The sequence below is a fragment of the Rhinoraja longicauda genome, chromosome 22 (assembly GCF_053455715.1).
Source record: "Rhinoraja longicauda isolate Sanriku21f chromosome 22, sRhiLon1.1, whole genome shotgun sequence".
NCBI lineage: Eukaryota > Metazoa > Chordata > Chondrichthyes > Rajiformes > Arhynchobatidae > Rhinoraja > Rhinoraja longicauda.
This window is the reverse complement of record NC_135974.1, coordinates 21,195,820-21,211,193: the sequence shown is the minus strand read 5'-3', so window position 1 is coordinate 21,211,193 and position 15,374 is coordinate 21,195,820. Positions and strand designations below refer to the sequence as shown.

Below are 15,374 nucleotides of genomic sequence, written 5' to 3'. Positions count from 1 at the left end.
TGATTTTACTTCATAGCAGTATTTTAAGATTCCCCACCTGCTGATAATTGATATTTATTTTATTTTTAATTATACAAGGTATTTTCCAGTCTGGCTAATCCAACCAGCCATTGGTCACTTGAGGGTTCTAGAGCACAATGTCTTTGAATTAAGATGTCACATTCACTTGGGAAGTTGGTGGTTGGCCAAGAAATTGCTCTGTTTTTGTAAAAACCTGATACTTTACTTCACATAATAACTCATTTGAAAATGATAAAGTAGAAACACTTTCTCTACATAACCCTCTCAAGTAAAAAGGTCACATCAGCATTCAAGGTAGTTTCTGAAACGCGTTGATTAAACACAAAAATTAAAACACATTGAATGAATTCAGAATTACTTTATTTCTACATATTTTGTAACTACATGGAACAAATGGCAGTTTGCCAGAATCAGAGTACTATTTTGTCCTGTTGAGCTTGCCATTTAGTGTTTTATGATACAAACAGTTGTGCTTTAATATTAATCTAGATACCACATATTGTTTGATTTTCCCACTAACCCATTCATTCTCAAAAGTTTCAAGTCACACCCTCATAAGTTAAAAAATACTTCAGTCATCTGGCACTTAACTTATGTGGGTATTTTCCACAAAAGAACCACATGTTGGCTGTTTATTTGAAATTTAGACCAACCCAAATGATCTCTTTCTAAATTTAGGGTTGCACACCACACATTGCTGCCTGACCAGTAAGATTGTGCCACATAACAATGTTTTAGGAGATATTTTAACCTCCAGTACATGCTCATACTGTTTTATTGTAAACCTGTAAAAATCTTGGAATCTTACTATTGTGGAAGTGGGTCATAGCTAAGAAACAATATTTTTTGTCCATGAATAAAGAAATATATATTGTGAGGTTAGATGGAGGAGTTATTCATGAAGGGTTATGTATCATTGCTCTGAAGTTGCAGTTATATAGTCTGTGACTTCACACAATTGAAAAATAATTTCACGTAAAAGTATTGCAATTCGATTTTAAGAATCTGATCTGATGGTAATATCATCATGTAATAAGTAACAAGACAGCAAAGCATACTTGAATCTACATCATCTATTGACCAACTTCAATAAGTAATTGTTCTGGAATCATCAAGAATTCAGTCTTCTCATAGCAAGTTCTCGTAGCAATAGGAGTTGAGTATAGGAGCAAAGAGGTCCTTCTGCAGTTGTACAGGGCCCTAGTGAGACCGCTCCTGGAGTACTGTGTGCAGTTTTGGTCTCCAAATTTGAGGAAGGATATTCTTGCTATTGATAGCGTGCAGCGTAGGTTTACTAGGTTAATTCCCGGAATGGCAGGACTGTCGTATGTTGAAAGACTGGAGCGATTAGGCTTGTATACACTGGAATTTAGAAGGATGAGAGGGGATCTTATCGAAACATATAAGATTATTAAGGGGTTGGACACGTTAGAGGCAGGAAACATGTTCCCAATGTTGGGGGAGTCCAGAACCAGGGGCCACAATTTAAGAATAAGGGGTAGGCCATTTAGAACGGAGATGAGGAAAAACTTTTTCAGTCAGAGAGTTGTAAATCTGTGGAATTCTCTGCCTCAGAAGGCAGTGGAGGCCAATTCTCTGAATGCATTCAAGAGAGAGCTAGATACAGCTCTTAAGGATAGCGGAGTCAGGGGGTATGGGGAGAAGGCAGGAACGGGGTACTGATTGAGAATGATCAGCCATGATAACATTGAATGGTGGTGCTGGCTCGAAGGGCCTACTCCTGCACCTATTGTCTATTGTCAAATCATGTGAAACCAGCAGTTGAAAGTATTCACAGCCTTAACATGACTGTAGAAGTAACAGCATTAACTAAGTATATCATAGCTCAAATATATTGCTATCAAAAGGAGAAATGAGTTAAGATGATATGATATGGTAGGGATGCTCAAAAAATGAGTGTTCAAGAATGAGAGTTGAGAGGAATTCCAAATTCATCTCAACATCCTCACAAATTTAGGGCTTATATGGGATAACTATCATGTTCAATAGAAAAAGTTGCAGAACTACAGATTTTATTTGAGTGCAAAAAAAAGAATTTTTTTCTTCTTCTAGGTTTGCTTCCCAGAGTGTCTGATTTTACTTAAGATATTATTCCGTGAATACAAGCAGCTTTCTCGTACTTCCACAAATGACCATGCTCATATGTGGCACAAATGTATTGAACACAGCATGTGTTTGCATTAGAAATCTGCACCAAAGAACCCAATCACAATATCGCACAGGTGGAGTCAACACTTATCCCTCTTATAATAAGCATATCAACATCAGTTGGATCTTACTGTTTTGTTTACAAGGCTGTTTATTACATGGATGATTATCCTTGTAGGCAGTGAAACTCACCGGTTTACCCAAAATAGGGTTCAAACATGTACATCCAAGATGAATGATTAAGCATTATGGCAGAATACAAGAGCAATAATTGTTGTAAAAATACCACTTCGAAGCCAACAGCAAGTCTAATGCAAAACTTGCAATGGAAGGCATGGAAAATCGAAAACCAAGTACCAACCAACCATACAAAACGGTTTAAATAATACTTAGTAAGGAAGATTCCTCTGGTTTATATCTGTAGCAACATTACACAGTGGGGGAAGTAGGTGTCTAAAATGCAACTTCAATTATTCTTGCCATTAAGTGTTTATATTAATATAATAAACAAATATATATGCTGCTTGTTTAGAACAAAAGACTGTAACAGGTCCCCAAACTTATTCAAATCACAACTTCTCGCTTACACACGAGTCCTATCTTGAAAACTTGCGTACTGCTTTGTACGATGTTGGTACAGACAGGAATATGGAACCATCTTTGTCATCTGTTGTCAGGTTCTCTACTGAACCCCAATTCTTTTTATTGCTTCCATAGCTCTTTGGCAGGAAGAGTCCAGCAAGCTTCCGGTTCCGTCGTTCTCCCCGAGACTGCTGGAATTCTAAAACACAAAAGAACAAGCAGTTACTAACTAAATCAAATTCACTGATAGTATTTGTAACTACCTAATACTAATACAACTAACCACAGTGGCTCAAAATAATAATTACAGTACCAAAGCAAATTGGTGTAGTTTTCGTTCTTTAAGATTCAGATTCACCAACCTTTGAGGTTCAGATTCACTACCCTCTGATTGGGAGGAATTTATTTTATCAGAGGGTGATGAATCAGTGGAATTTATTGCCACAGACAGCTGTGAAGGCCAAGTCAATGGATATTTTTAAGGCAGAGATTGATAGATACTTGATTAGCACGGGTGTCAGGGATTCTGGGGAAAAGGCAGGGGGATGGGATTGAGTGGGAAAGATATGTCAACCATGATTGAATAGCAAGGTAGGCTTGATGGGCCAAATGGACTAATTCTTCTGTCACATTAACATTTTTAATGTAACCCTTTATTCAGTCAGCTTGTGAAAGCAATTATTGAACAGCTCACTCAAATTCTTGTGTATCTCAAATTAAACTTGGGTCACACGATACTGTTTTCAAATGGAAAATCATTCCTTCAGTTATTATAATAAAGCAACTTAAAATTACCAACGCAGATGTATCTAAATCTTTAAGATTAACATGTTTTCATCTGGAAATTGGTTTTATTATGCCGCCATGGAAGATGTTAATCAATGATGTACAGATATTTTATCACATTAATTTTTATTTTTATCTTTCACAGTGCTGTTGGGCAGTGAGTGTCCCTGTTTAGATCCAATGAAGGATTGCTGACATGATTCCAAGAGAAGCTGAAGCACGACTTGAAGGGAAAGCTGCAGGTGGTGGTGTATCCTACTCTCATCTTTCTTGGCAGCACAAGTTAGTGAGGCGCTGTGAGCAGTATCCAGTAGTAAGAACAACATCAGCTACTTTCCAGTCCTCCAGGACCACACCTATGGCTAGAGAAGATACAAAGATCATCGTCAAGGCACCCTCAATTTCCCCTCTTGCTTCTCAATAACCTGGGATAAATCCTATCTGGTTCTGGACCTTTAAGAGTCTCAACACTACCTTATTAATCTCAAACTACCCATTGGCTGGTTATATTCTTACACTGATCATACTGTCCTCCTTGTCCTTCTTGGTGAAAACAGATGCAAAGTATGTTTAGTACCCAGACTACAAGCACAAAAAAAACCACTCCCTTATTTCACTGCACATCCGTTTTCCAAGAGTACAGGTTATGAATGTTTATTATATGGGGTACCAATCAAACACGCTGCTTTTCCCAAGATGGTGTGAATGTCTTTGCACAGATCTAGCAGGTAGAGAGCATTCCATTACATTCCTGACTTAATACACCTGTAAACAGTAGGACCAGGAGCAGGCCACTCGGCCCTTTGAGTCTGCTCTATCACTTTCCTGGTTTTTACTTAATCCTCTTTCTTTACCACTCTACCTGTGCTGCACTTTTAGGGAGTTATGAACTTGGACCCCAAGATCCCTCTCAATGCTGTTGAGTTATGCCATTAATTGTATATTTTCCCCTTATATCCAACCTCCGAAAGTGCAACACCACACACTTGTTCAAATTAAACTCCATCTGCCATTTCTCCACTGATTTTTGTAATTGATCTATATCCCGATGTATCTTTGTCAGCTTTCCGTGACCCCAGCATTTTCAGTGTCATGTGCAAACTTACTAACCTACCCTTCTACGGTTATTACCAAGTCATTTATGTATATTGCTAACAGCAAATATCTCTGCATAACTCAACTGGTGAGACCTCCAGCCTGAATATTGTCATTCCACTGTCTTCTAACAGTACACCAGTTTTGAATCCATATGACCAAGTCACTATTAATCATATGCATCTTAATCTTCTGGATCAGTTTACCATTGGGGGACTTTATCAAATGCCTTACTAAAATCCATGTAGCCAACCAACATCCACAGCCCTACCCTCATCATCATCATCTTCTTAAAAATCTCAAACAAGTTAGTAAGACACAACCTGCCATGTACAAAACCATTGCTGACTGTCCTTAGTTAAGTTCACATTTTTCCTTGTACTTTGTTTTTCAATTGTTTTAACCTATTCAACCAACTTATCAATATCTCTCTGTAAGTTGTTTGTAACCTCCTTGCGACCTGTCTTACTGCATATTTTTGAGTTATCCACAAAACATGGCTACTGTACTTTTGCTTCTTTCTTCCAAGACATTAATGCTGTAAATAACGGCTGTTCTAGTACCGATCACTGTGGCACTTCACTGATGAGAAGTGGGATATCTGAAAATGCCCCCTTAATCCTAACTCACTGCTTAGCTGATCATCTTTCCATGCTTATGTTACTTCCAACACCACAGACTTTTAAACTTGTGACATAATTCTTTCTGAGGCATTTTGTTGAAGCAGCAGTAGAGTTGCTGCCTTGCAGAGCTTGCAGGCTACGGGTGATGTCTGTACGGAGTTTGTACATTCTCCCCGTGACCTCATGGGTTTTCTTCAGAGATTTTCGGTTTCCTCCCACACTCCAAAGACGTACAGGTACGTAGGTTAATTGGCTTTGTGTATGTGTAAATTGACCCTAGTGCATGTAGGACAGTGTTAATGTGTGGGGATCGTGGTCGGTGTGGACTCGGTGGGCCGAAGGGCCTGTTTCCGCGCTGTATCTCTAAAATTAAATATATCTACTGGTTTTCCACTATCCAATCTGGTTGAGACATTAGAAACTCCAATTTGTCAGACATTACCCCTTCAGGATGTCATATCAACTTAATATGATTATGATTTTCCAAATACCTTTCTATTACTAATTTAACAATTGATGCTAACATTTTTCCAACAGCAGATGTTATGCTAATCGGTCTATTTATCCACTTTTAGCCTCTCTCCCTGTAATTTTGGAAGTTTTCCCACCCCCTGGTATTTCTCCAGAATTCAAAGATTTTTTGGACAAACAATGCATTAAGCTCTTTTCGGATTCCAGGATACAAGCCATTTAGACCAGCAGTCTTATCAATCTTTTTACCCATACTTTGAGCAATACTATTGTATCCTGTAGTAGTGGGAAGCCTTTTGGGGCGCAGGAGGTAGGTCACCCACCACTGGATACCCAGCCTCAATTTGTTCTTGTTCCCATGCTGTGTGTGCTAACTGCATTCCCACACAGTTAGGTTTCTGATCAATTGTAACCTTCAATTATGTTGATGAAAGGTGATCTAGTAATGCTAATGCCACAGAATGGCAGGTTATTTGGGTTGACTTTCACTTGTTGAAGATGGTAATTATGAGTCTTAAAATTGCTCAGCACCAGACCACGTTGTCATGTTTTAACTGTAAATGTAATGGTGCATCTCAGTCAAAGTAACTTGTGTGGAAGTGGCACAACATCCAGTAGTTTAAACTGTAGACCCAGATATTGACTTGTTTCCAATGCCTGAATTTGTATTAACCAGCAGAACAATATTGTAAAGAGTTTGTATTCAAATCGATTGCTTCACTTAACAAAACAAATGAAAACTGGGGCACAACTAAAAGATTAGAACAGTTCCAGATCATTTATACCTGTTAAAATAAAATGTCTGAGACATTATACATGAGCACTGTCACCACATTTTTTACTGACTGCCATAACAACCCGATGGAATTAATGAGCACTGAGCCTTTGTGCATTACAATTACAAAAAGCTTTATTATTGCTATGTAGGGACATACGGATTGGCCAGGTAGTCTAGAACCCTCGGATTGGTTTACGGTCACGGGGTGAGGGAGCGCGAGGTATTTAAATGCCTGGCGCCAAACTAGAGTTAGAGATTAGATTAGGGAGCGAAGTTAGTGTTAGTCCAAGAGTAAGTGCGTTGCGTTTGTCACGGGTTTTACCGACAATAAAGTATTTGAATAATACCGCTCGTTTGGACTCACTACATTGGTGACCTCGAACGTAAGCAGCAAGCAGCAGCATGTCGCAGGCGGGAGCGAGCGCGGGCGAGATTCATCTACCGCCGTTCTGGGCCCATCAGCCGCATCTGTGGTTTGTGCAGGCGGAATCGCAGTTCCATCTTAAAAGGGTGGAGGAAGACCAGGAGAAGTACCACCACCTGGTGAGCTGTCTGCAGGCGGAGGTGGCTGCGCGGGTCAGTCAATACCTGACCAGTCCACCCCAAACGGAGCAGTACGTGGGGCTCAAGAGGCTCCTGCTGCGGACCTTCGGCTGGGCCCAGAACCAGCGGGCTCTGAGGCTCCTCCATTTGCCAGAGCTGGGGCAGCGGCTACCGTCGGAGTTGATGTCCGAGATGCTGACCTTGGTGGGCGACCATCAGCCGTGCATGGTATTCGAAGCGGCCTTTCGGGAGAAGCTACCTGGGGACGTCAGGTTGGTGTTGGCGGACGTCCCTTTTGAAGATCCGGTAGCGTTCGCCGAGAAGGCCGACACGCTCGTTAGGGAGCGGCACACCCGAGACGGCTCCGTTAACCGGGTCTCGAGGCCCAGCGGCAGTCGGGGGTGCGGCCGGGAGAGCGACACATCGGCCGCTATTTCGCAGTCGGCCCGCCAAGAGAGGGCGGCGGCGCCTGTTCATTGGCAGCGGGTTCGAACAACAGAGCCAGATAGGCGTGGCTGGTGCTCTTTCCATCGGCGGTGGGGCAGCGAGGCACGAAGCTGTAGATCCCCGTGTTCGTTTCCGGGAAATGCCTGGGCCGATCGAATGTAGAGGCAGTCTCGATTGGCCGTAACTACCGTCTCTACACTACAGATCAGAGTACCGGGATCGTCTTTCTAGTGGATACGGGAGCGGTCGTGAGTATTGTGCCCCCCTATGACTGCGAAGTTCGAGTGGGGGGGAAGGGCCCGCCCCTCATTGCAGTGAATGGTAGCACCATCCGTACTTACGGTAAAAGGACCATGTCCCTGTCCTTCGAGTCCAGGACTTACCGTTGGGAATTCATCGTTGCGGATGTGGGCCAGGCCATTTTGGGTGCAGATTTTCTATGGGCGTTTTCTTTGGTCGCAGCCGTCCGCGGGAGGGGCCTGCGACCCTCGGCTGGTGTACGGCCCCGGGGTGCTGGCCCGGAGGTTTCTACAAGCGCCGCCCCACCCAGCCCAGTAATCCAGGCCATTACCACGGCTCCCGGTCAGTTCGATGCGGTCCTAGCCGACTTCCCGCAGCTCCTCATCCAGCGTTTCGATGCACCTTCCGAGAAGCACGGGGTCGTTCATTTCATCACGACCGAGGGGCCGCCGGTTTTTGCCCGGGCACGGCGCCTCCCACCCGACAAGCTGGCCAGGGCTCGAGAGGAGTTCCTAAACTTGGAGAGGCTGGGAATTATTCGGCCTTCGAGTAGTCCGTGGGCCTCCCCCTTGCATATGGTTTCCAAAGCGTCTGGGGGGTGGAGACCATGTGGGGACTTCCGTCGACTCAACGCGGCAACACGGCCGGACCGATACCCGATTCCGCACATTCAGGACTTCTCAGCTAGCCTGGAGGGGGCTACAATATTTTCAAAAATTGATTTGGTGCGGGGATACCATCAGATCCCGGTCCACCCGCCGGACATTCCAAAAACGGCTACCATTACTCCGTTCGGGTTGTTTGAGTGGTTGCGTATGCCTTTCGGCCTTAAAAATGCAGCTCAGGCATTCCAGCGTCTGATGGACCGGGTGGGTCGAGGGTTGCCGTTTGTGTTTATTTACCTTGATGATATTTTGATTGCCAGCCGTTCGGTACAGGAGCACTTGGTCCACCTCCGCACGGTGTTCCAGAGGCTGCAAGACCATGGCCTGATTCTCCATCCGGACAAATGCCAATTCGGCCTGTCAGCGGTGGATTTTTTGGGTCACCGGGTTACTCCGGCCGGTGCCACTCCTTTGCCAGCTAAAGTGGACGCGGTCCGCTCTTTCCCTCGCCCGACTACCATCAAGGGCTTGCAGGAATTCGTGGGCATGGTGAACTTCTATCATCGGTTCGTGCCTGCAGCAGCTCGGGTCATGCGCCCCCTTTTTCAATGTCTCGCGGGTAACCCCGCTGAGTTGGTATGGTCCGTAGCTGCAGAGACGGCTTTTGTCGCGGTCAAACAGGCCCTCGCCAACGCCACCATGCTGGTGCACCCGCGCTCCTCCGCCCCCACGGCTCTGACGGTGGACGCCTCAGACGTGGCGGTGGGTGGGGTTTTGGAGCAGCAGGTCGACGGTAATTGGCAGCCCCTGGCGTTTTTCAGCAGGCAGCTCTCTCGAGCGGAGCTCAAGTACAGTGCGTTTGATAGGGAGCTCCTGGCCCTTTATTTAGCAGTCCGCCACTTCCGTTATTTTTTGGAAGGCCGTTCTTTCGTGGCCTACACGGATCACAAACCTCTGACATTCGCTTTTGCTAAGGTTTCTGATCCGTGGTCGGCTCGCCAGCAGCGGCACCTCACCCTGATTTCGGAGTTTACCACCGATGTCCGTCATATTGCGGGTAGGCTGAATGTCGTTGCTGATGCCCTGTCCCGGCCGGCCATTCCCTCCGTAGCCGTGGTGGGTAAACAGGTGGATTTCCAGGAGCTAGCGGAGGCTCAGCGCCTGGAAGGGACTGCCGCGGTGTACGCCTCCACAGCCTCGGGACTGCGTTTGGAGCAGGTGGCGTGTGGCCCCACAGGTACCAAGTTGTGGTGTGACGTTTCCCTCCCACGCCCTCGCCCGGTGGTGCCTGCCGCTCTGCGGCGTAAGGTTTTTGAGGCCATTCATGGCCTGGCACATCCGTCCATCAGGGCGACTTCAGCCATGGTGGCTGACCGGTTTGTCTGGCACGGCCTGCGGAAGCAGGTGGCAGCCTGGGCACGCGCCTGCATTCCGTGCCAGACCTCCAAAGTTCATCGCCATGTCCAGCCCCCATACCAGAGATTCGCGGTTCCCCTCGTCCGTTTTTTCCACATCCATGTGGATTTGGTGGGTCCATTGCCCTATTCTAGGGGTTATACTCATCTACTGACGGTGGTTGATCGGTTCACTCGTTGGCCGGAGGCGCTCCCATTGTCGGACACCTCGGCGGCCTCCTGTGCACGGGCCCTGGCGTTGCATTGGGTGGCCCGCTTCGGTGTCCCGGCTATCATTACCACAGATCGAGGAGCACAGTTCACCTCGTCCCTCTGGGCCGCGCTGGCACAGCTGTATGGTTCTCGCTTACAGCAGACCACCGCCTATCATCCCCAAGCCAACGGGATGGTTGAGCGCTTCCATCGTCAGCTGAAGGCGTCCCTCTGTGCTCGCCTGACCGGCTACGATTGGGCTGACCAGCTGCCTTGGGTCCTCCTCGGCATTCGTACGGCCCCGCGGGCTGAGCTGGGCACATCCTCGGCCGAGCTCGTCTACGGTTCGCCCCTGCGGGTGCCGGGTGACATTCTCCCTTCCACTCCCGCCTTGCCGCCATCCGTCAAGTCAGTCTTGGGCTCCCTCCGGGCACGGGTGGGTTCTCTGGCTCCAGTCCCGACCTCCAGTCACGGAAGCACAGCAGTTCACGTTCCGTCGGACTTGCGGGGCTGTGATTTCGTGTTTCTTCGGAAAGATTCCCACCGCCCCCCTCTTCGGCCGGTTTACCAGGGCCCGTTCCAGGTGCTCAAAAGAGGGACTGTCACCTTCACCTTGCAGGTGGGAAATCGCCAGGAGCTTGTTTCAGTGTCCCGTCTCAAGCCGGCCCATTTGGACCAGGACCTCCCCGTGTCGGTGGCTCAGCCGCCGCGCCGGGGCCGGCCTGTGGCCGCTCGACTGGTCCTGCCAGCGGCTCCCTGTTTACCACCTCTCGGGCCTCCGCCGCCTATGGTTGGGCCCGGGCCGCCGTTGCCGATCAAGTGCCCCCCGTCACCTACACCCTCCGCTCCAGTGGACCCCCCATCGCCTCCAGCGGCGGCGTCCACCTCGCCTCCTGTCACGCTGGGGGTATCAGTTTCCCCCCTCCGTACACGTTCTGGGCGGGAGGTTCGGGCGCCCGTGAGGTATGGTTTCGAGGGTTCTGGGGGGGTCATGTAGGGACATACGGATTGGCCAGGTAGTCTAGAACCCTCGGTTGGTTTACGGTCACGGGGTGAGGGAGCGCGAGGTATTTAAATGCCTGGCGCCAAACTAGAGTTAGAGATTAGATTAGGGAGCGAAGTTAGTGTTAGTCCAAGAGTAAGTGCGTTGCGTTTGCCACGGGTTTTACCGACAATAAAGTATTTGAATAATACCGCTCGTTTGGACTCACTACAGCTACTTATTTTAGTGATCCCTAAAGCTATAAACAAGGTTTAAAGTCACTCAATGTAAATTAAATCAACACAGAGGTGCAAGAGAATAATTTGACAAGTCTACTCTAGTGAACAAAAAAAGATTGATATAGTGTCCTTCACGTCCCATTCATTGCGTTCCTAAACTCTTGTAGGAGCCATTTTGCATTTATTAGTTATTTTAGTATATTATTACATTGGTTTGTATCCTGCTATATTTTTGGACACTAAGAGGTTAATGTTATGCTTACGTATGGGCTGGGAGGAGCCAGAGAGCCTCCAGCTTCGACATTGATCAGCAGTTCAAGCCAAGAAGCGGCTGATAGAAATTCAGCCGAAAGTAGCTGATGTGAATCGGCTAAAAAGCCTACTGACAAGAAATCAATGAAATCTGAGCTGGAGATAAGATCTGGCAGTTTGTATAAGTTACGTAGATTACGGTAGGATAATAGATTTTTACCAAGCTAATCAATAACAAGTCGATGACAAGAGATATGCCAATATGTTATATTGCAACTTCAAATAAACAACTAACTGATTTAAATGTCATGGAGATCTCTGTTGTTTTGCTTGCGTCAAGAAATTATCGTTCCAACTAACCTATGTCAAAATGGCAGCTTGGAGCTAGATAAGATAGACGAGAAGCTGGCCATAATATCTCTTAACACCACCGGGTCAGACATTAATTTAACACCAGAAACACAACAAAAATGTCCATGAGGTTCCACAAACTCAGATTTGATTTGGTTATATTATCTGAAGGACAAGTATTCTGTTCCTTAAGGTCACATAAATGAATTTAGACTTCATTAAAAAAAATTGGCTTTTGGGACATGGGAGGAAACCAAAATAACTAAAGGAAACCAACATATAAACTCTCTTCACACAACACTCATACCCAGGTCGGTGGAGCCATGAGGCAGTACCATCTGTTGTACCATAACAATATTGGCTGAAAAGTACATTTGGGCCTGGAAGTTGGGGATAACGCGACACTTTTCTAAGAAATAGTACCATTGAAAGTTTACATCCATTTACGAGTTCAGACGGGAACTTGAATTAACATAACCTCTGACAGTACTGTAGCCTCTCAATATTGTAATTACTCATCAAATTAATTTTTTGTGCTCAAGTATTTTGAGTGAAATTTGAACGCCCAGCTTTCTGATTGAGGCAAGAGTCTCACCAGCTAAGTCACAGGTGTCATTTGGCACCTTTTACTTAACTGGCAAGTAGGAAGGTGGGGTGTCTGTTTAATTTCCCCATGAGATAAACAACAATTTTAACATGCAGAATTCTAGCACTGGCAGGTGAATTTCATACCAAGTGCTTGGGTTGGGTACTGAACATACAACATAAACAAGAACGTACATCTGTTTCACAACCGACACAAACTTTTAAAATGCTCCCGAATGCAACATGTATTTTTTAAGAAAAGCTGATAGTACAAAATGTCACTTAATTAGAGGCAAATTCAATCAATTTTATACCAAAATAAACTCTGAAACAAGCCAACCAATGTAGGCTTGAACATTACGTATGCTTGTGCTGACTTGAAATTGTTTTCCAAAGCATCCAGCACATAATTTACTTGTAAACAAACTGCAAGTCAAGAGGTGAAAAAAAAAGGGGATAACAGGGTCAAAGACCTCTTCTGGGGCTTTGCTTCTTCAGCCACTAGTTTTTCCTGGGGGTCATAAGAATTGTTTTCTTACCCATTCCACAACCTTAATGGTGGGAATGATCAGTAAAGTAATCAGGAATTTGGTCTTGGCAGCAGAGCAGTAAAGTATTTTGTCTGCATTTTTAAAAAATGGAAGCACATTATGAAATGAAGCACACACCCAACAAACACAAAGGATCCAGTAATTATCAGCAATATTACGAGAAGTAAAGCTTACTTGAAGAGATGTTAGAACAATCTGTAGGATCATCGCTGTCTTTTAGATAGTGGGATGCAAACCGTCCACTATAGTCTCTTACATTTGTTTTTGCACCTGTTGAAAAATTAAGAAATAATTATTATACTGGTTATTTTATCTAAATTATATTTGCATTAGATTTTACCCGTAGATAGTTATAGCATCAACATATTTTAACATGCTAAACAAATTTGAATCCGTTGATAATGAAAGAAGTCAAGACACGACAGAACAGTAGGACAGATGGCATCTGAAAGAAGAGGAACAGTTAACATTTCAAGTTTGAGATCCTTTATCTGATGTCCTGACATTCATAAACTTGATAAAATGTGAAAACACAAACAATAAAACACATTTAAGCTAACTTACCCCAAACCACCCCCCTCCTGTGCAGCCATCTAAGTTCCTCCTTCTATTTTGCTCAATTAATCTATTAGAATGTCTTTGACATAGAGGAATCCCAAGCCAGTCAGAGGAAGTATTTGTAAACTCCACACAGATAATAAGGTCAAGATTGAACCAGGTTTTTGGAGCTCAAAGGCAGCAACACCAACTGCTGCATCACCATGGGACAACAAAGTCCATGGTCAGAATAGAAATACAGCAGAGTGGTGAAACAGAACTCAGAACCTAAACAAGTCATTTTAATAAAGCAAATGGCTCTACAAAACAGGATCCATCCTCAACTCCCACTTCATCTCCCGAATAATAAGAGTCTGAATTACCCAGTTGTCTGGTTGTAATTAGGGGCATTTCAATTGACTATAGAGCCCTTAGCTCAAGGAGGGGCAAAACAGACAAATACAATTGTTAACTATATCCTTTAAGCTTTGCATAGAGGTTAATCTTAGACTACATTAGAATCAGGCTCAATTTTAATTTTGAACAATAAGCTCAATCCTCATACTTACCTCCACTTCTGGATACATGAATACAAAAATTATTACTTCAGTCTTCCAAAACCAATGCAATATTTTATTTTATATTTATACTCAATTAGTTTCACACCCTTTATATAAATCCATTGTTCACAATATATTAACAACATTATTCTTGTTACTACTAAACTTATACAGTCCACAAAAGCTGTCCATACTTTAATTTAAATACTGCAAGATTCCAGTTCTTAATCAATAAATTTTGCGCCGTTTGTTTACCAGCTTTAAAGATTTTTCCACTTCAGAATTTGGGATTAAATGAACAGTTTTTACATGCACATTTTTGAATATCTATCAATGAATACGGCAATGAAATATTACTTGAAAAGCATTCAATTCATCAGGCATCTCACCATAGTCATGAATAAGAAGATCCATAATGTCTATGTGGGAGTGGAGTGCTGCTATGTGCAACGGTGTGTACCCCTGAGAAAACAGTTAACCAGTCTTACTTTAAAATAAGATGAAGCTTTGTGGGAAGAAATACCAAAAACTTGATACAACTGTTAAGCAGATGTTTTTGTCTCATCTATTGAATATAATAATAAATCAAGGAACTAAATAATACCATCTAAAAGCATTGTGTTCAACATTTTATCAACATTTAACAATATATACAGAAAATAGCTATGAGATATTAATTTCTCAAAAGCAATTGCTTCATCACACAGTCAACTTAACACATATTGCAATTTCTATACCATTCAATTTCAAATAGATTAAAACCCATTAAGGGTTGTTTGTTTTCTATCACAGATCTTGCCAAATCAAAATAACAATATATTTGTTTTTAACTCAGTTCTGGATTATTTCACTTGTGTACTTCAGTGGGAAAACAGACTACCGTGTTACAACAAACTTTTGGATGATTAAAGAGACTATCTGCATGTATTTTCATAATATCGCTACAAACATTTAAGAATAAATTGTTCATTTATTTAGGGTTACAAAATAATTAAAAAAGATTATCCCTTAGAGAAATGATCACTGATGGAAGAATAAACTTAATTCTACCAACTGAGAGTCAAGGTTGAATTTTGTTACTGAAGTGCTAATTGGACTACTAAAGATATATCATCTTTGTTGTGGTGTTTGGTAATCCTCTCAATTGCTTACATTACAACAAAGCAGTATTGAACTATGTTAACTTTTAAGCAACACATATTAGACATTTTGTCTGTTTCTGCCCCCACCCCAAGGTTCTGACATACTTCAGTGCATAATAAAGTTAAAGATTGAAAATAACTACTTTTTTGTCCTAAACAATGTAACTATTTAAAAAAAATCCTGAACAATGTACAGCCTCACTTTTAT

General features: G+C 43.7%; 1 protein-coding gene across 1 annotated transcript; it reads right to left on the bottom strand.

Moving 5' to 3' along the window:
* Positions 1 to 364: 364 nt before the first annotated feature.
* Positions 365 to 14,519, bottom strand: LOC144604482 (uncharacterized). The gene is made up of 3 exons (XM_078418955.1): positions 14,414 to 14,519; positions 13,102 to 13,197; positions 365 to 2,971 (listed from the first exon to the last, which is right to left on the bottom strand). The coding sequence occupies exons 1-3, from the start codon at positions 14,436 to 14,438 to the stop codon at positions 2,787 to 2,789; spliced, it is 306 nt and encodes a 101-aa protein (XP_078275081.1). The 5' UTR covers positions 14,439 to 14,519; the 3' UTR covers positions 365 to 2,786.
* Positions 14,520 to 15,374: the final 855 nt, after the last annotated feature.